This window comes from Labrus bergylta, chromosome 16, assembly GCF_963930695.1.
Source record: "Labrus bergylta chromosome 16, fLabBer1.1, whole genome shotgun sequence".
NCBI classification, from domain to species: Eukaryota; Metazoa; Chordata; class Actinopteri; order Labriformes; family Labridae; genus Labrus; species Labrus bergylta.
Window position 1 is genome coordinate 16427915 of NC_089210.1, and position 18653 is coordinate 16446567.

At 42.9% G+C, this 18653-nt stretch overlaps 1 protein-coding gene and 1 long non-coding RNA gene across 4 annotated transcripts in view; one reads left to right on the top strand and one right to left on the bottom strand.

Moving 5' to 3' along the window:
• On the top strand, positions 1-13884 carry LOC109998416 (trichohyalin). Of its 3 annotated transcripts, none has more exons than XM_065964488.1 (18): positions 1-1437; positions 2128-2191; positions 3437-3785; positions 3970-4036; positions 4179-4314; positions 4756-4865; positions 5283-5560; positions 5790-5986; positions 6073-6171; positions 6285-9173; positions 9582-9729; positions 9960-10110; positions 10251-10407; positions 10526-10618; positions 10760-10846; positions 11793-11928; positions 12793-12884; positions 13276-13884. In XM_065964488.1, the coding sequence occupies exons 1-18, from the start codon at positions 1418-1420 to the stop codon at positions 13330-13332; spliced, it is 5130 nt and encodes a 1709-aa protein (XP_065820560.1). In that variant the 5' UTR covers positions 1-1417; the 3' UTR covers positions 13333-13884. The 3 variants fall into 3 exon arrangements, with proteins under 3 accessions (XP_065820560.1, XP_065820562.1, XP_065820561.1); XM_065964490.1 differs by having other exon boundaries at positions 10005-10110; XM_065964489.1 differs by having other exon boundaries at positions 6109-6171.
• LOC136183010 (uncharacterized) overlaps positions 10202-18653 on the bottom strand; it is a 25169-nt gene continuing 16717 nt past the window's right edge. The window contains exons 3-4 of the long non-coding RNA XR_010668855.1: positions 10735-11443; positions 10202-10341 (exon numbers count right to left, since the gene is read on the bottom strand). This is a non-coding gene — a long non-coding RNA (uncharacterized lncRNA). The remainder of the gene's footprint in view (positions 10342-10734; positions 11444-18653) is intronic.

Below are 18653 nucleotides of genomic sequence, written 5' to 3' on the forward strand. Positions count from 1 at the left end.
AACACTCCATCCAACGAAATCAGCTGTGAGGTCACGTGACGTACAGCCAATCAGCGCCGGGTATCGTCAGACAAGAAGAAACCATGAGGAAACACATCAACAAAGTTTATTAGAAATATTTTAAGTAGTACTGATCTTTAAAGTTAAATATAATGTGGCCTGTTTATATAAACACATAAAGATATTCCTGTGGCTTGAAGCAACATTACAATATAATGAATCAATTAATTGAAATTAATTAATTAATTTCCTCTTGCTGTTCTGCACACAGCATAGTACTCGAGAAGGTACCTTGCTTAGGATGATTTTTAGGGTCCATGACTTATATAGGGCCCTAAGGTACCAACATATTACACAAAAACATGTTTCTCTAACACTAACATGTGTCTCTAGTCTGTCTACAAACCCCCCAATGATGAGAAAAGTCCATCCTCTCCGTCTTCTGCCTGCTCCACTTTTCAGAAAATGTGTGCTCAAACAGGCCGTTTGGAGATTTTCCCTTCATGACATCACAAAGGGCAGTAACTCCTCCCCCAGGTAGGTGACACTCCCACAGCTAGGTGTTTGTTCTGCCCTCTGAGTCTGCCTTCTCACCGTAAACAATAGGACATGGAGCGAGAAAGCACGGAGTACACCAAAGCCCTTCCAGAGAGGGGGCGTGGTCAGACACAGCTCATTTACATATTTAAAGGTACAGACACAGTGTTTTTCTTTACATAAAATAAAGTATTTTTTAAAAACCAATCACCTAACATCGACATCATTCCTGATTTAATTAAATTATGATAATCATTCTTTAAACTTTACAGCGTTAATGTGTATCGTTTAATTTACCGCCTTCTTGGCGTACTCCTCTGACCTCTTTGCCTCGACAAACTCAATTAAATGAACGACTCATTAGTTCAGCTTCTTTAGCTCTTGTTGCATTTAATAGTGTTTGATAGGTCAGGTGAGGTCACGGCTCCTCAAGTGGAGTGTGTGTGTGTGTGTGTCCTTGGAGCCGTCAGCAGGTAAATCATCTTCAGTTGAATCTCAGAGAGGTCGTGTATTTCTCTCTGTTCTTGTCCCTGATTGTGTTGAGGTCAAACAAACTCTGATATGAATCTAAATTTGATAAATATATTCCGTTTTCCTTGACGTCGTCATCGGCAGGTACATCAAGTTCACTCACATTAAAGTGGAGTAATCCCGTTAAGCTCGTGGCCTAATCCAGAAAAACTCTTATCCGGGTTTGGAATAAGAGTGTGTAAAGGTGTGTTTCTTTCTCACACTGTTGTAGAGCAAACCTCTCTGTGATTTCTTCTCTCTGATTTTTGCCGCGGTGAGAATGAGAACAGACGGTTAACAATGTGAGCCTGAAGATCTCACGCTGGTCTTCATAGTTTCATTTAGTGTTTTTATTTATTGAACAGCTAGAATGATGTCCAAGAAGCAGAGGTAAGTTGACTTCTTTTAGGTTTTTCCGTAAATAACATGTTATTGTGTCTGACATGATGTACAGGCCTAAATGGAGAAGCACTGAGTTCTCAGTAGATTTAAAAACATTCATCAGGTCTTGACTGAAGGTTGATTTGATTCTTCAACTGTTGGCCCTCTGTCTCTGTGTGAACATTAAAGTTTACAGGCTGTGGTAAAGATTTAAATGTTGTTTTTCAAGCCTCCACTTTACTCTCATATGGCTGCCAAATCACGTCAGTGCACATCCTGGCACCATGCTGCTAGCTCTGGGTGCTAATTTACTGCGTATGAAATGTCCCTCTGCCTCCTCTGAGGTGATAACAGCTTCCTGATTAGAGCCTCGGACGTTAAATCAGAAAGAAATTATGATTTTCTTTCAGGAGCTACGTGACATCGAGATGATTTTGCGGTCTATCTTTTTGTTTGTTTTAAACAGAAATTACTGACAGTGTAGAGACTGCACACATCATCCTAATCATAACTGTCTCAGATGTTTATGAACATTTCCATTAACTCGGCTACATTCTTCAGCCTCTGCTCATGAATTCTTCATATAAACAAAGTGATAAATGTGTTTGAATAAAGTCAACGTAAATGAACATAAACTGCTGAATATCTGATGTTTTCTGAGTTTGAAGGGTGATTTAATGATCTGAATCTTTTCTCCAGCAGGTGTCATGACAACCTGGTGAACTCTAAGAGCAACACACCGACACAAAGAGCCGAGAGGAGGGTGAGTGTCTCACTGACGAACGCTGCTTTGCTCATTTAGTGACACTTCTGACCTGAACATCTAAATTAAGTTTGTCCAGAGTGACCTGATGCAGAAGCCCTAAGTACAGCAGTATACATCCAAACATTTGATTTGTTTATCCCGTTGATAACGAGTTAATTTTGGCTGTTTCCTTGAGATCCTGCCTTATTTATCTTGTTATATCTCGGGGTAATAATGCTGCTGTCCTATGATAACAGGTTAATTTCTCAAAATCTTGAGAAAGCAGACAAAATGTATTCGTTATCTGGGCGTTATTATCCAGAGATAATGAGATAAATAAGTGGAGATCTCAGGAATAACAACCCAAATTAAAGATTTTTATTTTTGTGCTTTTTGCCTTTATATAAATTAGGCATTGGAGAGAGAGAGAGAGAGAGAGAGAGAGAGAGAGAGAGAGAGAGAGAGGCATGACGTGCAGGAAAAGGAGTCTCGGGCTGGACTTGAACCTGGGCTGCCCACTTGGAGGACTATAACATGGGGCGCGACCTTTTGTTTTATCAATAATGTAAAATGCGAGATATGCTTTTTAAAAATCTGGTTTTAAAAGCGTTAAAATATTTTATTTCCCAGATTAACAACCCTAACTCTTCCTCTATTAGAGCACTGTGCATATAAAAGTGTTTAGACTTCATTTTTATTTAATACTCAGAATATAAACCGTCCCATCAGTGACTATGAGATCCTCTGAGTGTGTGCAGGTTTTCATTGTGATTTATGTCTCCATTAATGTGTGAAGATCCAGTCAGTGGAGTTACGAGCAGCAGACCTGCTCAGTCAGGCCTCTTCAGCCTCCTCTCATTGATTTTCTCCGTCTCGGGGTTCGGCCCCAGATTGATCACCTCTGCAGTTGTTGAGGTTGCATCTCCAGAGAATACCCCGCACAGTGTGTGTGTGTGTGTGTGCGACGGCCTCCCGATGCTCAAGTGTGATTAAGTTTGATGTTTGTGTGTGTTTGTCAGCGGTCACAGTCGGTCAGATGGTACTTAAGCAAATTAAGAGCTCTTGTGAGGATTAAAAGGTTTTCTCCAGAGTTGATAGGATTGTATGCGTCCAAGAGTCCGAGTTTGGAGGAGGGTTTAGCAGAGGGTGCGATGTTTGATATCTAAACTGTGTCATCCTCAAACCTTGAAACATCACAGAGAGCTGTCTCTTTGATTTATTTTCTCAGATAATCACTCTGCTCTGTTTCCCTCTCTCCCACAGGAACCAGCAGCTTTATCACCTCCTGTGAGGAGCGGAGGTAAACATGCGTGCAGCAGTGCGTCTAAAGCCAGCGTGAGTTGTGTGAGGAGTAACAGCTTCAGCAGCAGAGGGTTGGACTCGTCTGTGAGCGGCAGCAGAGCCGGAGGCAGTTTGAAGAGAAGCAGCGTCGGCCAGCAGAACTTTATTAACCCGCCGAGCAGTAGAGCAGCTCCTCGCCCTGCCAAACCGCCTCTACCACTCTGCAGCAGCCGCAGCTTCTCGTCCCTCCAAACCTCCTCTCTCACCACCGCCACGTTCAGCCGGAGCAGCCGCTCGCTCAGCAGACTGGACCAGAAATCCAGCAGAGACAGTATGTTCACTTGTTTCATTTATTTCACTCACTAATATCTACCAAGAGATCGGTCAGATATCCTCTTTATAAATCCTTTAAAATCTTCATTGTGGTTGTAATGTTTGAAAGTGTTATTTTTTCTTTTTCTCTCAAGATTTTGTAAGAACATTTTTTTTTGTCTTTGCTGCCGTCTTTAAAACAGATTCAGAGCACAGTGATCGAAGTTTACAGGTGAAAAAAGGACGAGCGACTTCTGGCCAGCTCAGCAGGTTTGTTGTTTTGAACTGTTGCTCAAAGACTTTTGTTTCAACGTGTTCTCTTGAAATGTTGTCTTAGAGCTGTGTGAAATGTTGAAGTGAATAAAAGCTGATAGTGATGTGCAGTGAGTGATAACCTGCTCTGTCTTTGAAGGACTAACAGCGACCTGTGTCACGGTGACGATGCTGAGAAGATGAAAACACGCAGCTCCTCTGAGCCTGCAGAGTCCTCGTCCTCGCTGGTCTCCACCTCTGAATGTCATCAGCACTGCAACAAAGTTAAGAAACAGGTTAGCTTCACTGGAACGTGTATCATTTATTTACTCTTGATGAGAAACAAGAAAAATGATGGTGGTTCTGAAATATTTGATTCTGTTTTTGGCGCACTGTTTGTTCTGGTTGTAGGAGCCATAACGTGTATTTTTACCTCTCTCGATTATTTGTTATGTTTTGCTCTTTACATGGATTGATATCATTCCTGGTAATTTGCAGTTGGAGTTGTTTTATCTTAGTTTAGTTGTCAGTTGTGTGGTGATGGCAGACAAAGAGGGTCAGTGGGTTTTAATATTTTCTGGAACAGAAGAGCGGCGGGCTGAAGAAGTCAGGGTCTTTGATTTGATCCAATATGATGTTTTTGATAAACTCTTCAGAGATGTTAATACGATTATTCGGCCTTTCGCTCTAATGTGTGACCTGAATGATCTTAAATATGATATCTGTGTTTCCCACAGAGCAGAGATGGAGTGTACTCACTCTGTGCGATGACCTCTGGGATGAGACGTAACCTGGTCCACGCCGTGTTGAAGAATGTGAGGCCCAGTCCTACACTGGACGCCACAAGGTTAAAAAAAACAAAAAATTTTTTATTTATTACTAGAAGTGCTGCATTTTTGTTTACTCAGATATTTTATTTTACAGTTTTCAAAGATGTAACAACGCCAAAAATTAGTCCCACTAAAAATGTAATTAAACAATATGAAGGTGGATAAAGGGAAAGCTTTCCAGGGCCCAGTCACACGGGGAGGGTCACAAAAAAACATTGTCCATTCCTTTTTCGAAGCAACAAGCAAACTATTTTATTTTACACCTAAATAAATACTAGTCATTTGTAGGATTCCAACAATAAAGTTAAAGCAGTGCAGATGTGCAGCATAATGAAGTGATCCCAGTTCCTTAACCCTTTACATGTTTCTGTTCTACCCTACTAAACACATTACCTGTTGTGTGAAGTCTGTACCTGTCTCTGGTGTTCCCACAGCTCTGTGTCAGAGCAGCAGCCACACTCACATCAGTCTGACGCTCTGCAGAAATCTGAACACACAAACAGCGTTTCACCAGACTGTGCAGAGGAAATACAAACACAGCACAAAGATCAGGAGCTCACACTGCAGAGTCCTGCTGATAAAAGCTCCGACTCGTCAACAATCTCCTCCTGTCACATTATCTCCCCCACTTCACCCTTCGACTCCCCCATCACATCATCCATCGGGCCATCAGAGCGGGTGGAGGAGGGTGAAGGTGCTTCCACACAGACCGGTGAGTCAGTGAACAAACTGGGAAGAATAAAAAAATGTCATCAGAAGTTTGAGTAGCTCTATAGGAGAAGAGATCAAGTTTGAGAGATTCTTTTGCTTTGAATGTTTTGCTCCCTCATCTTGGTCTGAGCAGAGTCACCTTAAACTAGATTATTTTATAAGAATGACAGACAAATAATAAAAACAGGATTTAACTAAAATGTATTTCTTTTTGCTCGTCTGTGCGCCAGGTACAACCGATTCATCCTCAGTGGTTGCAGTAGTAGAAAGTCGCACCTCTTCTTCCACAACAATGCCGTCAAACGACAAGTGTTTGGATGAATGTTTAACCACGCAGAGTGAAACTGATCAAATGAACAGCACGACTACGAGTGGGGAACAACAAGTTTCAATACATGAGCAGAAAACTGGGCAACTTATAAAAGAGGTAAGATCATGTCGGGGTGTCTTCAAACTGTTCTGATACAAAATACATAAATGTCCAGCGTGACAGTTTTTTAAATTCCTCTGAAGCTTGAACTGACACAGAGGGAATTGTCTCGACTGCAGCAGATAAACAGTGATCTGCAGGAAGAGCTACAACAACAGAGAGAGAATCCTTCTCCTTCACAGGTACAACACACACAAAATCCTGAATATTCACACTTAAAGAAGTCATCATTTCTATATGAAGAACAACATGCAGAAACAGTTTATCTTAACTAAAGCTTGTCGTCTTCCTGTAGCTTGGCAGTCTTTCAAACGGCTCTCCGGGTCAAGCTCTGGCTCTACAGAGACTGCAGAAGATGAACCATAACCTCCACTCTGAGCTGGAGGCTCTGAGGAGGAGTCAGGAGGAGGCCAGAGAGGCTGAGCTGAGGAGTAGAGTGGATCTCTTGGCTCAGCAGGCACAGTTATTGGTCACTGGTGATGCCACGGCACTCGCACAAGCCCATCTGGAGCAAGACCGCCGGCGGTTTCAGGAGCAGCGGGTGGAGTGGGAACGCTGCGTGGCCTCCCTGAAGTCCCAGCTGAGTGCTGCTGAGGAGCAGAGGAAGGAGGCTGAGGAGCAAAGGAGGGAGGTCGAGTCTCGTTTCACACAGCTGCAGCAGGAGGTGCAGGGTTATCACAGTCTCCAGGAGGAGGCCATTCTCTTACAGAAAAATCTGCAAGAGATGAAAACTCAACTTCAAGCTAATGAGGAGGCCCAGGCTCAGAAAGAGGCTCGCCTGCAGAAGCACCTCCTGCTCCTTCAGGCGAGTCAGGACAGAGAGCGGAGGAGTCTGGCTGCTAGTCTGGCGCAAGCAGAACAACACTCACAGGTCCTCCAGGAGAGACTAGACAGGGCTGAGGAGCAGCTGGGGAGCCTGAATAAGAGTCAGACATGGACCAGGGGCATTGAGAGAGCTCAACAGCAGCTCCAGGAAGAGCTAACATGTACAGTTACAGCTGTGCAGAAACTTCAGGAGGAGAGAGAGCAGCTGGAGCGTCGCTGTGAGGACCTGCAGAGTCAGTTATCCGAGGCAGACGTGGAGGTGAGTCGGCTGCAGAGCCGCCTGAAAACCGACGAGACGCACTACTACAACATGGAGCACTCGTATGAGAGAGTTTCTGAGGAGCTGCAGGTGGCCTTAGGGAGGGTGAAGCAGAAGGAGGCAGATATTCAGGACATAAGAGAGGGCTACGAGCGGCTGCTGGACAGAAAGGAGCAGGAGCTGATTGAAATCCTGCTGAAGATGGAGGTGTTAGGAAACAGTCTGGAGGAGACGGAGGCGAAGCTGAATGAGACGATGACAGAGTGTAGCTGCTCCACCTCTCAGCAGAAGAATGAATCCTCAGAGACTCCTCAACAGACCGCTGATCCAGTCAGGACAAAGGAAGCAGACAGTGGCCTGGTGTCAAACCACACAGGCGCTGTTGAACAGTCAGGTTCTCTCACGGTTGACTCATCTCAGCAGTGTGATGTCACAGCTGATGACGACCCGGAGAAGTTTATGACCGTGATCCAGACTCTTGAGACGAAGCTGTTTGTAACAGAGGAGAAGCTAAGGGACATCATGCAGAGACTGGAGGAGCACCAGGGTCACACAGGCTGCCACGACCCCCACCTCTGCTCCCAGCTGACCCAGAGCCGAGCCACCGCCCAGCACCTCAGTCTGCTGCTGCACAGTCAGGCCAAGCAGAGCCAGCGCTTTGCTCAGGAGACAGAGAACTGCTGCAGGATGCTGGTGGGAAGGTTTCAGGTCGCACTGAACATCATACAGGTCTGCAGAGAGTGGCTTCAATCCGCACCGATTAATATAACAGAGTTTGAGAAGCAGTTATCCAGTGCTGCTGCCTGCCTTCAGCAAGGAGAGAGAGATGCAGAGAAACAGATTCATGAATCACGCAACGCCGGCAGAGGAGAGGAGAAGATCCTGAAAGATGAAGCTTCAGCAGCTGCAGCTGAGAGAAAACACTCAGAGGTCGACATGGAAAGTGCAGGAAAGTGTTTCATGAGGGAACTCTTTGTCGTGAAGAAAATGGTGTCCGTCCTCCAGAGTCAGAGTGGGCGAGCACTCCTTGTGCCGAGAGAAGATGAGGGAGATGTGGCAGCCAGGTACAGAAGTTTAATCTCCCAAAGAATAGCATTAAAGACAGAGAGAAGGACTCCATCTGGGAGGACAGAATGTGACAACAAAGAACCTGTAGAAGGCATCATCCATTCAGTCTGTGCTGAAGCAGAGCTCATGTATGCTGCCTTAAATCTTCTACGGGAATTTGAGAGCGGGACAAGCGAAAGAAATAAAGAGAGGGAGCATGAGAGGAAAAGTCTGGTGGATATCACCCCCCCAGAGTTGGCTCCTTATGAGGGCAGATGTTCAGAAGAAGTGGCAGGTGAAAACGATGACAAAAAGGAAGTGATGGAGAGAGAAGCAGACTGGTTAGAGAGACTTCTATCCCGCCTGCAGAGGAGAGTTAAGTGTTTACGCCAGCTGTGCCAGGAGACGTCTGATGGAGATGGAGCAGACTGCAGTACGGATGATTGTTGGGAAAACGCTTCTGCTTCTGACTTAAATCAGATGCTGGAGCAAGCAAAGTTGATTTATTTGTCGGAGAGACTGCGCTTGGATTTAGAGCAGCAAAGCGAGATGTTAAAGGACAAACTGCAAGCTCTGTGCAGAGAGGAAGAAATCAAATTGAAGGACGAGCAGGAGGCTTTTAATTACACCTTGTGTCAGCTCCAGGAGGACAACTCTGCGTTGAGAGAAGAACTGGAGCGTGTTGAGCTGAAGATCCTCTCAGAAGAGACCGGGAACCAGAGACTCCTGGAAAACATGCAGGAAATCGAGGATTATCACGAGGAACGGATGAACAAGCTGGAGGAAGAGTTTCAGGAGAAGATAAAAAAGCTGCAGCAGATCCATGAAGAAGAGATGAAACACTTGCATGCTTACTACACTAAGTCTAGTTTGTTCAAAGAGAAGCAGATTCAAACCAGCACGAAAGCCCCAACTGTCACTGAATGCACCTCCTCCTCATCAGACCAGACTGTGATGGAGAGGAGGACAAAAGAGGAGCTCAGGAACCCAACGACTGGAGGTGATGAAACAGCCGGGAGGGAAGCGTATCAGGAGGATCACGTAATACTTGAGGTAATAAAGATACTTGATCTTTGAAGTGATTCATATCCAGTCGTAAAGTAAATCCCTGCAGGAAAATGACTATTTCTAAAAAACCCTTGCAGAACTTTAGAGAAACATTATCACATAGTTGCTCGACTGTGTTGCTGCTGGTTTGTTTTAAGATTATGTTTGTAGAAAGGGTTTTTGAATCAACTGGAAGCATGGGAAGGTGCTGCTCATTTTCAAACCAGTTAATCATCCAGATTTGTTTTTTATAGTACATTCAATCAAATATCTAATGTTAATGATCCCTGTGAAAAACTCTTATCTACAAATATGACTGAGAGCATTCATCAGCACACACAGCGACGCTGTAATTCTCTCTTATCTTTGCACCTGTGTACCTCAGCAGAAGAATGATTTGTCATTTGAATGTAGGCCCCATCTGATGAAAGCATCACCGCTCTGGAGGAGACGCACAGACAGCTGATGGGTGACCTGCAGCAGCAGCATCAGCAGGAGGTGGACGCTCTTCTGAAGGAGAAAGACCAGCTGCTGCAGGAGGAGTCGGCCGCCACGATGGCAGGTAAACTATCGTCTGTCTGCAGGGAGCCATGCAAAAATAAATGCACTGTAGGCCTGTTAATACAAACAGAATGTTACATCATGTCAAAGGACCTTTTGGAGAAGTTGTTCTAGTTAAATTAATAATGTCTGGTTATTTGCAGTATTGATTTAGCTACATGTTAGAAAGAAGAAGCTTTAAGGGAGAGCTCGAGTTCACCATGAAAAGTTGAAGGAATTGCATTTACTCAGGGGAACAGTGCCAATCATCATGCAAGCTGTCGCCTCTTTCTGCAGCCATTGTGGCGATGAGGAGAGCACATAAACAGGAGTTGGAGAAGAGCCGACGGTCTCAGCACATCAGGGAGAGTGCTGACATCACACAACTACAAATCGAGCACGAGTGAGTGACTTCTGGGACGTTTTGTTTTTTAAAGCTGAAGCTCCTCAGGCTCAGCTGCTCCATCCTTAGTTGCTTTCCACTGGACCTATTTTGCATCCGTACATCTTCACATGTTTGTTGTTTTGCTCCGCCCCCTGCAGGGAGGAGCTGGAGGTGTTGCAGAAGGAGCTCGAGGCGTTGTCGGTTCAGCACACTCAGAAATGTCTGGAAAACTCTCAGCTGACTCAGGAGCTGCAGGACGAGAGAAAGTCATCGATACAATACCAGAAAGAAAACCAGGAGCTCAAAAAGAAGCAGGTGCAAACACTTTCTTTAATCTGGGACCTAATAACTGTTTGTTCTTTGTTTGAATGAACTAACACAAAGCACTTTATGAAATGCATCTCTGTGTCTTTTCTCTGTGTCATCCTTTCAGAGAGAACCAGATGAGATGACTCAGCGATGTTTCTCCATGAATGGGAAGCAGCCGCATGCTATCCCTCAAGAAAACGACTTCTATGAGATGGAGGTAAACGTCTGTGAAGCTTTAACCTCATGATGAATTCAGTTTGAGGGGCTTTAAATGCATTTATACAGTAAATATAGTGTTCCCTTCATAGTACAGTAACATATACTTTAACATACCGCTTGCTTTTCTCGTTTGTGGCAGGTGATTCTGAGGGCGAGAGAGGCAGAGATGCAGTTTCTCAGGCAGGAAGCTTGCTCGCTCAGGGAGGAGTTGAAGATTGCGCGGATGGTACTGAATCTGTTTGAACTCGGAAAAAAAAATGACCTGAAGTGAAAAAAAGTGGAACAAATGAAATTAAGAACATGCAAAGCAACAAGTGAAACCTATTTAATTCAAACAACTATTTTAGTCCTTTTTGGGGCAATTGGTTTGGAGCAGCTTGCACATAAAGAACATAAATTAAACACAATGAAGTACAGACAACAGAGTACAGAAAAGAGCTAAAAAAATATATATAAAATTTGACCTAAAAAGAGATACCCATGTTTCACAGACTGATCGTAAACAACCAGGCTGAATAAAACTATAAAAGGATAAAAAGTCAGTTAAAACATAAAACCTAAAGGAGTGTTTAGTTATCTCATTGCAGAGGGGATCAATGATTTAGAATAGTTTTAGAGAAGTTCAAACATGAGGTGCCAGCAGCCTAACAGTTAGTGAGCGCACCCCGTGTACAGAGGCTGTAGTCCTCGTCGCAGTGGCTGCGGGTTCAAATCCGACCTTGGCCCTTTGCTGCATGTCATCCCCTCCTCTCTCCTTCCAACATTTCCCGTCTCTCTCTTCAGCTGTCCTTTCCAATAAAGGCAAAAAGGCCCAAAAATATATCTTAAAAATAGAAAATATAAAAGGTCAAACATAGAAACAGAGAATATTCACTTAAAATCACATGAGCAGAAGAAGCCAAAATACTTTCTGTCTTTCGGAGGATCTGCTGGTTACAAAATCAGAGAATCAGATTTTAACAAGACTGTTCTGACGGTTTCTGTCCTTCATTGAGAGGCTGTGAAATCTTCTCCTATCATTTGATGTTTGCTGCAAGACGGAGGATCATTCAAATCATTATGATCAAACTGCAGTAAATCACTCTGTTTAATCAGGTTCTGTATGTAATGATGCACATCCAGCTAGTACACGTTGATGTGTGTTTAAGTGTGTATCTGTGTGTGTGTTACAGGACAAACTGTACGCCCAGAACAAGCTGAAGGCTCTTCATTCAAACAGTCAGGATGAAATCAGTCATGACGTCAAAAAACTCTGTGAAGATTTCAAGTTCTCCTCTTTAGGCAGAGACGCTTCAGCTCGGCACCGTGGTGAGAAACTTTGTGTTCATTATAACAAACATGATAACCAATGAGAACACGTCATCATTTGCATATTAAGGACTCCTGAATCTCCCTCCATGTGGGAGTCTGTCAGTCCTCGCTCTCTCGTCTGCAGTTTATGCAAAACGCTGCTGCAAGATTTTTAACAGCTGCACGTAAATGGGACCACATTACCACTGTACACGCCTCTCTTCAATGGCACCCTGTTGATGTAAGAATTCATTTTAAAAGGGTATTACCGGTACTTGTTTTTAAGTTACTCCATGGTTAAGCCCCCTCTTATCTATCAGCACTTTGAATACCCTACACCCCAGGACCATCACTCAGGTTCCTCTCTCTCTGACGGCCCTCAAGCTCAGAGGAAACCTAGGGGAAGCCGCCGCCTCTCTGTCGCCTGGTCGCCACTCATTACATTAATTTAAAACACAGCACCTTTTCTCTGTGTCCTTTGAAATGAGCAAAAACAAATCTAATATGTGATTTAAAATCCTGTTTTTTGTTGTTGTTTTGTTTTCTTTCTCTCTTTTTCTGTATTTAACTTTATTCTTTTTATCTGTGATCGCTGATCAGCTGAGGCTGTTTTAAATGTGCTATACAACTAAATATGACTTTCTATTTATTTATTGGAGAGACAGATTAGACGACTGACACTGCTTTAATATCTGTAGCCATATTTGAAGCCACAGATTAGTTTAGCTTTGCATTTTAAAGAAACTACAAACTGTCCTTAAATAACAAAAACACTTACTGTGACCTCTTAAAGAAAGAGAATAATACTTTACACACAAGGCAGAATTACTCCTTGAATTAATTTCCCTCGTCTCTTTCTGCTATCTTCATTCTCGTCCCCAGAGAACACAGTGACAAACACAAACAACTCTGCTTTTCTGAAGAAAACAGAGAAATCCTTCCTCACGCGTCAGATCAGAGGAATGAGATCGAAGGTAAGACATCACTGAATCGTGATGATTCTATGACTCACTGAGCAGATGCTTTTATCCAAGAGAGTAAGTAAACAACGAACAGCTTTAAGTCTGATAGGACACAGCTGCTGACAGGAAGTGACCAGAGGCAGAGCACGACATCAACAGCTGATCTAATCAGCATCAAATCAATCCAAAAATCATCATGAAGGTCGCTGGGTCTTCAGCTTTTTCTTAAAGGTGCAATGGGACTCTGCATAGTTTGGCAGTTCATTCCACCACCAGGGGGCACCAGAGGATCAGAATCTAGTTAGAGACTTTGGGCCCTGATATGAAGATTAGATTTAGAGTTTTAACCCTTTCTTCTGTTTTTAATTTGTCTGTGTTTCTTCTTGGTGTGTTTGCTTTGCAGAGTTTGAAAGAAGGTCTCTCCATCCAAGAGAGAATGAAACTGTTTGAGTCGTTCTGATGAAACAAGACGAGAGAGTGGAATCTGCATTCAGAGCAAAGCTGCGGTTTAGAAGATTTATTTCTGTGTAACTTTTGTTGTTACACGATGTTTTGTTCGTCATGATTTTTTTTGACCATGTAAATATGTTTGTGATGATCTGTTGGATCTGGAGAAGTGAATATTTAAGAGGAAGAAGCATCAAAAGAACCACTAGAGGGAGCCACTTCACTCTGACTTTTCTAGATAAAACATTTTACAAAGACTGATGAATGTTATACGTTGGAGCTCAGCACTTTGTACAGTGTAGACAAAGACTCTCAGACTGTGTTTATATAATAACAAAAACTGAGTGTGATGGATTAGTTGTTTAAAAATGTTACAAACATATCGTACCACTAGATGGAGCAGGAAACAACCTGAACTCTGACATCAGACGGCGAGCTGAGACTGAGGCAATGCTCCTTCATCAAAAGGTTTTTTTTTATGTACAAAAATATTTCAGCTGAAGAAATAAAATAAGAACAACAGTTTCAGAATTTTAATATTAAAAATGTAACACTGAAGATATAACTACCTGTGTTTGATGATTTTTTACGACTGCATTTATATTTCATGTAAACAAAGAAGATGAAGTAAACTAAAACCTGACGCTACTCAGGTGGAGAGCGGACCTGAGGAAGCCACTTTGTGAAACGCTCAAATGTTTTACATGCATTAAACTTTAATCTGAACAATCCCGCTCGATGACACCAGATGCACAGGGAGCCCATTGAGCCTCAACAGACCATCAAGCGCTTGTGTCTTTTTTTATCCAGCAAAATGGGAACACCTAGTGGTGCGGAGGGGTCATTACATTACAAGCAATTCAGGCCTTAATTTTTTGTGCTTTATATTTTGATCTGGACTTGTCAGGTGAATGTGGGGTAAAATAGGAGTAATGAGATATTTTTGACAGGAATTAGATAAATTCACTTTCTTAGATTTAAATATTTAAAGTCTGAATACCTGAAGTCAAACATCTGAATATTTGACTTCTTGCATCCATTGAGGTTCAACTATCCTTGATTCTAGTTTTAGTCGACAAAAAAGGCTAAAAAATCTCATTGAAATAACCTGTAAATATAAATAAACAATCATCAAGCTTTGAATGAATCTAGTGAGCTGTTATGTTGAGTTCATGTATTTCAGTTCTTCCAAACTCTTCATATCATGAACTGTTTGTTTTGTTGTTGTAGCGCTCCGGTAGCTCGTTATGTTTTGCATGTAGCAGCTGTTTTCTTTACTGGCTAAACGTATGACTTCCAACCGTGAAACTAAACATGCTGCTTTATCGTGAAATAAAATGTCCCAGCTGTTGATATCTGTTTTGGTTTAAACACGATAACGAAACTGAGGAAAAAAACTCAACCAAACACTCGGCCGTGTTGCTCCTCATGTTGTGAAAATGTACTGCGCAGATTGAACCTGAGCGCTCAGAAAACAAGCTAACGAGCTAACCCTAACACACACACACACACACACACACACACACACACACACACACACACACACACACACACACACACACACACACACACACACACACACACACACACACACACACACACACACACACACACACACACACACACACACACACACAGAACCTAAGGAGCACAGGGTCTGCAGGCAGGTGACAGACAAACCGTTCCACAGGAAAAGAGTCAGATGATCAGGTGGTTTCATAGCAGTCACATTTTGCAAACTCTTCTCAATCACTGTTATAGTCACGTCCATCCTGAACATGGCGGTGACATTTAAGTCATGTGCCTGGCGTTACACAGAGATAAGTTACAGCCGCAGCCTCAGTTAACCCCGACAGCTTGATGGGAGTAAACCAGGAATGATCTGACCTTTTTATCAGTGTGTGTGTTTCTTCTGATGTTCCCAGTTTGACTTTATTCTATATACTCATAACTGATTTACAGTAAACATCTACATGTGCAGGGATTTCTGTGTAAATCATTTCCTTCATTGACCTCACAGAAGACCTGATCCTGATGTTGATGTGTTCCTCAGTCTCGTATTCCTGAAGAGGAATATCACACCTCATTAAAACCCAACACTCCCCCCCTCCCGGTGACTCCTGCGTGTGAAACATGTGAGCTGACACCTCCAAAGAGCAGAGCTGAATCTTCATGTTTTCCATCATGGACAGAAGTCGGAAACCGTTTTAGCTTCTTCTAGGTGACTGCGACCATTTGAATATAACAAAAACAACATTTCTGCACTTTTTCATCCTGCAGGTCAAATGTTTAGCGTGTTATAGAAAAGCTGGACTGGACAAGGGGAGTGCAAACTATTTTGTGTGCATGAAAGTTCTGTTTGGATGGTGGGAATGTTAGTTTGACAAAATAATCCTAAATGAAGTAGGATGTGGTTTAAACTCGGGAAAAGGGCGACTACAGTTTGACAACAGCTGAATCCGTTTGGTGAGTGAGAAGTCAATAAGACGATCGATTCCTCATGAAGTAAGCAAACTTGAAGATTTGCTTGTTTATCTTTTTCATGCGTGCATCAATCACTGACACTGACATCACTGTAACAGTATGAGTTACACACACGAGAACGTACGCACTGTAAAATAGTCTATGTGGATTTTAAACAGTTTTTCTGATTGAACCGGCCACTTCGGGCTCTTCCTTTTTGAAGTCTCATATTCGATTTACTTTCACCACCAACACAGCGACGGGAGCTATTTGGGGTTCAGTGTTTTGCCCAAGGATACTTTGACATGTGACTGCAGGAGCTGGGGATTGAACCTCCGACTCTCCAGTTGAGAGACGACTGACTCTACCACTGAGCCACCTAACGATCATCGTGTTCAGGGTTATTATCCCGCCTGTTTACGTCTTGTATATGACATAACTCTGATTGTAGCTTCATTAAATGGATTTGAAGAAGGGGATTCTGGTGGATTTCTCTTAAACATTAACTTCTCTCAGTTAGTTTCTGCTTTGCTTTGAGTGTGGAGTGCTTTCCTCATGCACCTGCAGAGTTTGTTCAGCCGCCCCACAAACGCTCCAGAACATCATGACTGATTAGCAGCTGATGTAGAAACACTGGTTTACGCAGGTGCACCTGCTCAGCCCGCGAAAAAAATAAGTGACCCATTTAGTCATGCAAAGATCGATTACTGCAACCAGCACCGATGCAGCTCTGATCGGAGCGCACGTGTGATTCACATCAATGTTTGTGTTTTCAAGCCAGTGGGAAAACCAAAGAGCTTCATGCGTGTTTATTTTTATTTCCAATTTGAGTTGGATCACGGACAGTGTTACAAAATCAGGTCCAGAGGCGTGTGACCTACATGCGATGTGTTTGTTAAAACTCAAATTTGACAGTGTTTCCATGACAATGGATTAATCCTACGTTGTTCACCTAAGATAAATATAAGTTTGGCAACAACCGCAGTTTGGCAACATCGGCCTCGGCACGAAGAATGATGAGGCCGTTGGAGATCTGGGGGAAGCACTTTAGTACAGATTACTCTTCTCAGAAATGTCAGAAACAGAAAAGAGACGCTTGATGCAGGAACAGAAACAGACATGAACGATAACCAGACACACAATCCATTAAGTGTCACCTCTTTTAGGTCTGAGTCTAAAGCTAACTTGTAATGGATCAACATTTTTAATTCACTGTTGAGATGTTTTTTCCTCTCTGAAGCAGTCAGAGACAGGTCTAAAAAAGAACGAGGATAATGCACAAACAGACTGACATTGTTTACATGACAATAAACCTGAACTATATTGTTCCTGTAAAACTCACAGAGGCTTTCAAGGAGAAATAAATCACAACTTTCCCCTTGTAGAAGGTAGAATAACAGACCTGTGTGATTATCATTTTTGATTTAATGCACATGTCGACTCACAGGAAAGCTTTAGATAAGGTGAGAGTACGTTGTCACAGCGAGGCGGGATGTTCATCAGTCCGGTCTGAAGCATATTTTAAATCTGGAGCATCAGGTTTGTGAAAAGGACCCTAAAAAAAAGTCCTGTAAGTTGTGTACATGCAGCCTTTCTCTCTGTATGGTGGGTGCACAACGCCTCTCCTCCCCACTCAGGTTGTTTTTTGTCGGTGTTGGCTGCCAACAGAGACTTTCTCTACAGTGTTCCTGTTTCTTCTTTCTCTCCTCCGTGATCACTGCTATGTTACACTGACAGGCGCAACCATTCTGTTGGAGGCTTTTGCAGGAAACTAGCTTCTGTTATGAGATAGTGAGACATTTTTTTTCTGGTATATAAAACCTAAAATTCAGTAAGTAAGAGTTGGTTAATCGAGGGACGACTGTTCCTGAAGCCTTCAGCAGAGACGCTTCCATCCTTTGCATTTACTTAAATTTCCTGTGACCACTTCATGATATAATACTTGAATTAATTAAAGAGTGTGCTGATTATGTGAAAGGTGATCAAACGCTGCAGCTCGTCTCCTGAGTCTGGTCGGGTCTGGCCCACTTTGTGGTGCCGCAGTAAGGCGACCTTTAAATAACTTGCCCGGGTACGAGGAGCTATCGACCCGATAGCACACTGCACGTCCCCATCTGGTCTGCCATCACTGACTGGACCCATGACCCATTTACAGGCCTGACATCACTGTAACAGTATGGTAAAAGTATCACAGTGCTGCTTTAAGGAAACAAAACAACGCACACACACACATATACAAACACATACACACACACAATCTCTGCTGAGATTACGTACGATTTTAGTGCAGCGGCTTTAAAAAAAGTCATGTTTTAAACAAAGTCTGCTGAGAGTGAAACAGAGAGCAGCGGTGGTTCACTCAAAATCACATGTTTGCAAATATACTGACGTTTCTCGAGTCCTTTTGAAGTTTCAGAAAGATGCAAAACGTACGTTTAAGTCTTTTACAGCGGGGTGAACAGGTTGTTCATAAAACAGGTGTATAGTAGAGGAAAGAGTCAGTAAACTCTTCCACACTTTCTAGATGTCCCAAATGTCACAAAGGTTTGGGACATTTAGACAATTTCTGATAATTAAAGACAAAAAATAACCGAACATCGAGCGCATCGAAATTCTATTTTTGTTGCCATGGTATCGATATAGAAGTTTAATATTTGCATATAGTCACAGCCCTTAATTAAAGTTACAGTCTGATTGGGGCGCTGGTAGCCTGGTGGTTGGTGAGCGCACCCCATGTACAGAGGAACCCCAAAAATAAATCTTTAAAGAAGATTTACAGTTTGACAGAGATTTGAATCACTGAAGGTCAGATCGTTGTTTTCAGCTGTTGGGAACACATTTGTGTTCATGGAAAAAGTTGCACTTTAAACA

Excerpts from the sequence above, each read along its gene's own strand:
- LOC109998416 (XM_065964488.1), top strand. The coding sequence starts at position 1,418 with ATGATGTCCAAGAAGCAGAG. Across the intron at positions 10,111-10,250 it reads CAACTACAAATCGAGCACGA|GGAGGAGCTGGAGGTGTTGC; the intron begins GTGAGTGACTTC and ends CGCCCCCTGCAG. Across the intron at positions 10,619-10,759 it reads ACGACTTCTATGAGATGGAG|GTGATTCTGAGGGCGAGAGA; the intron begins GTAAACGTCTGT and ends CGTTTGTGGCAG.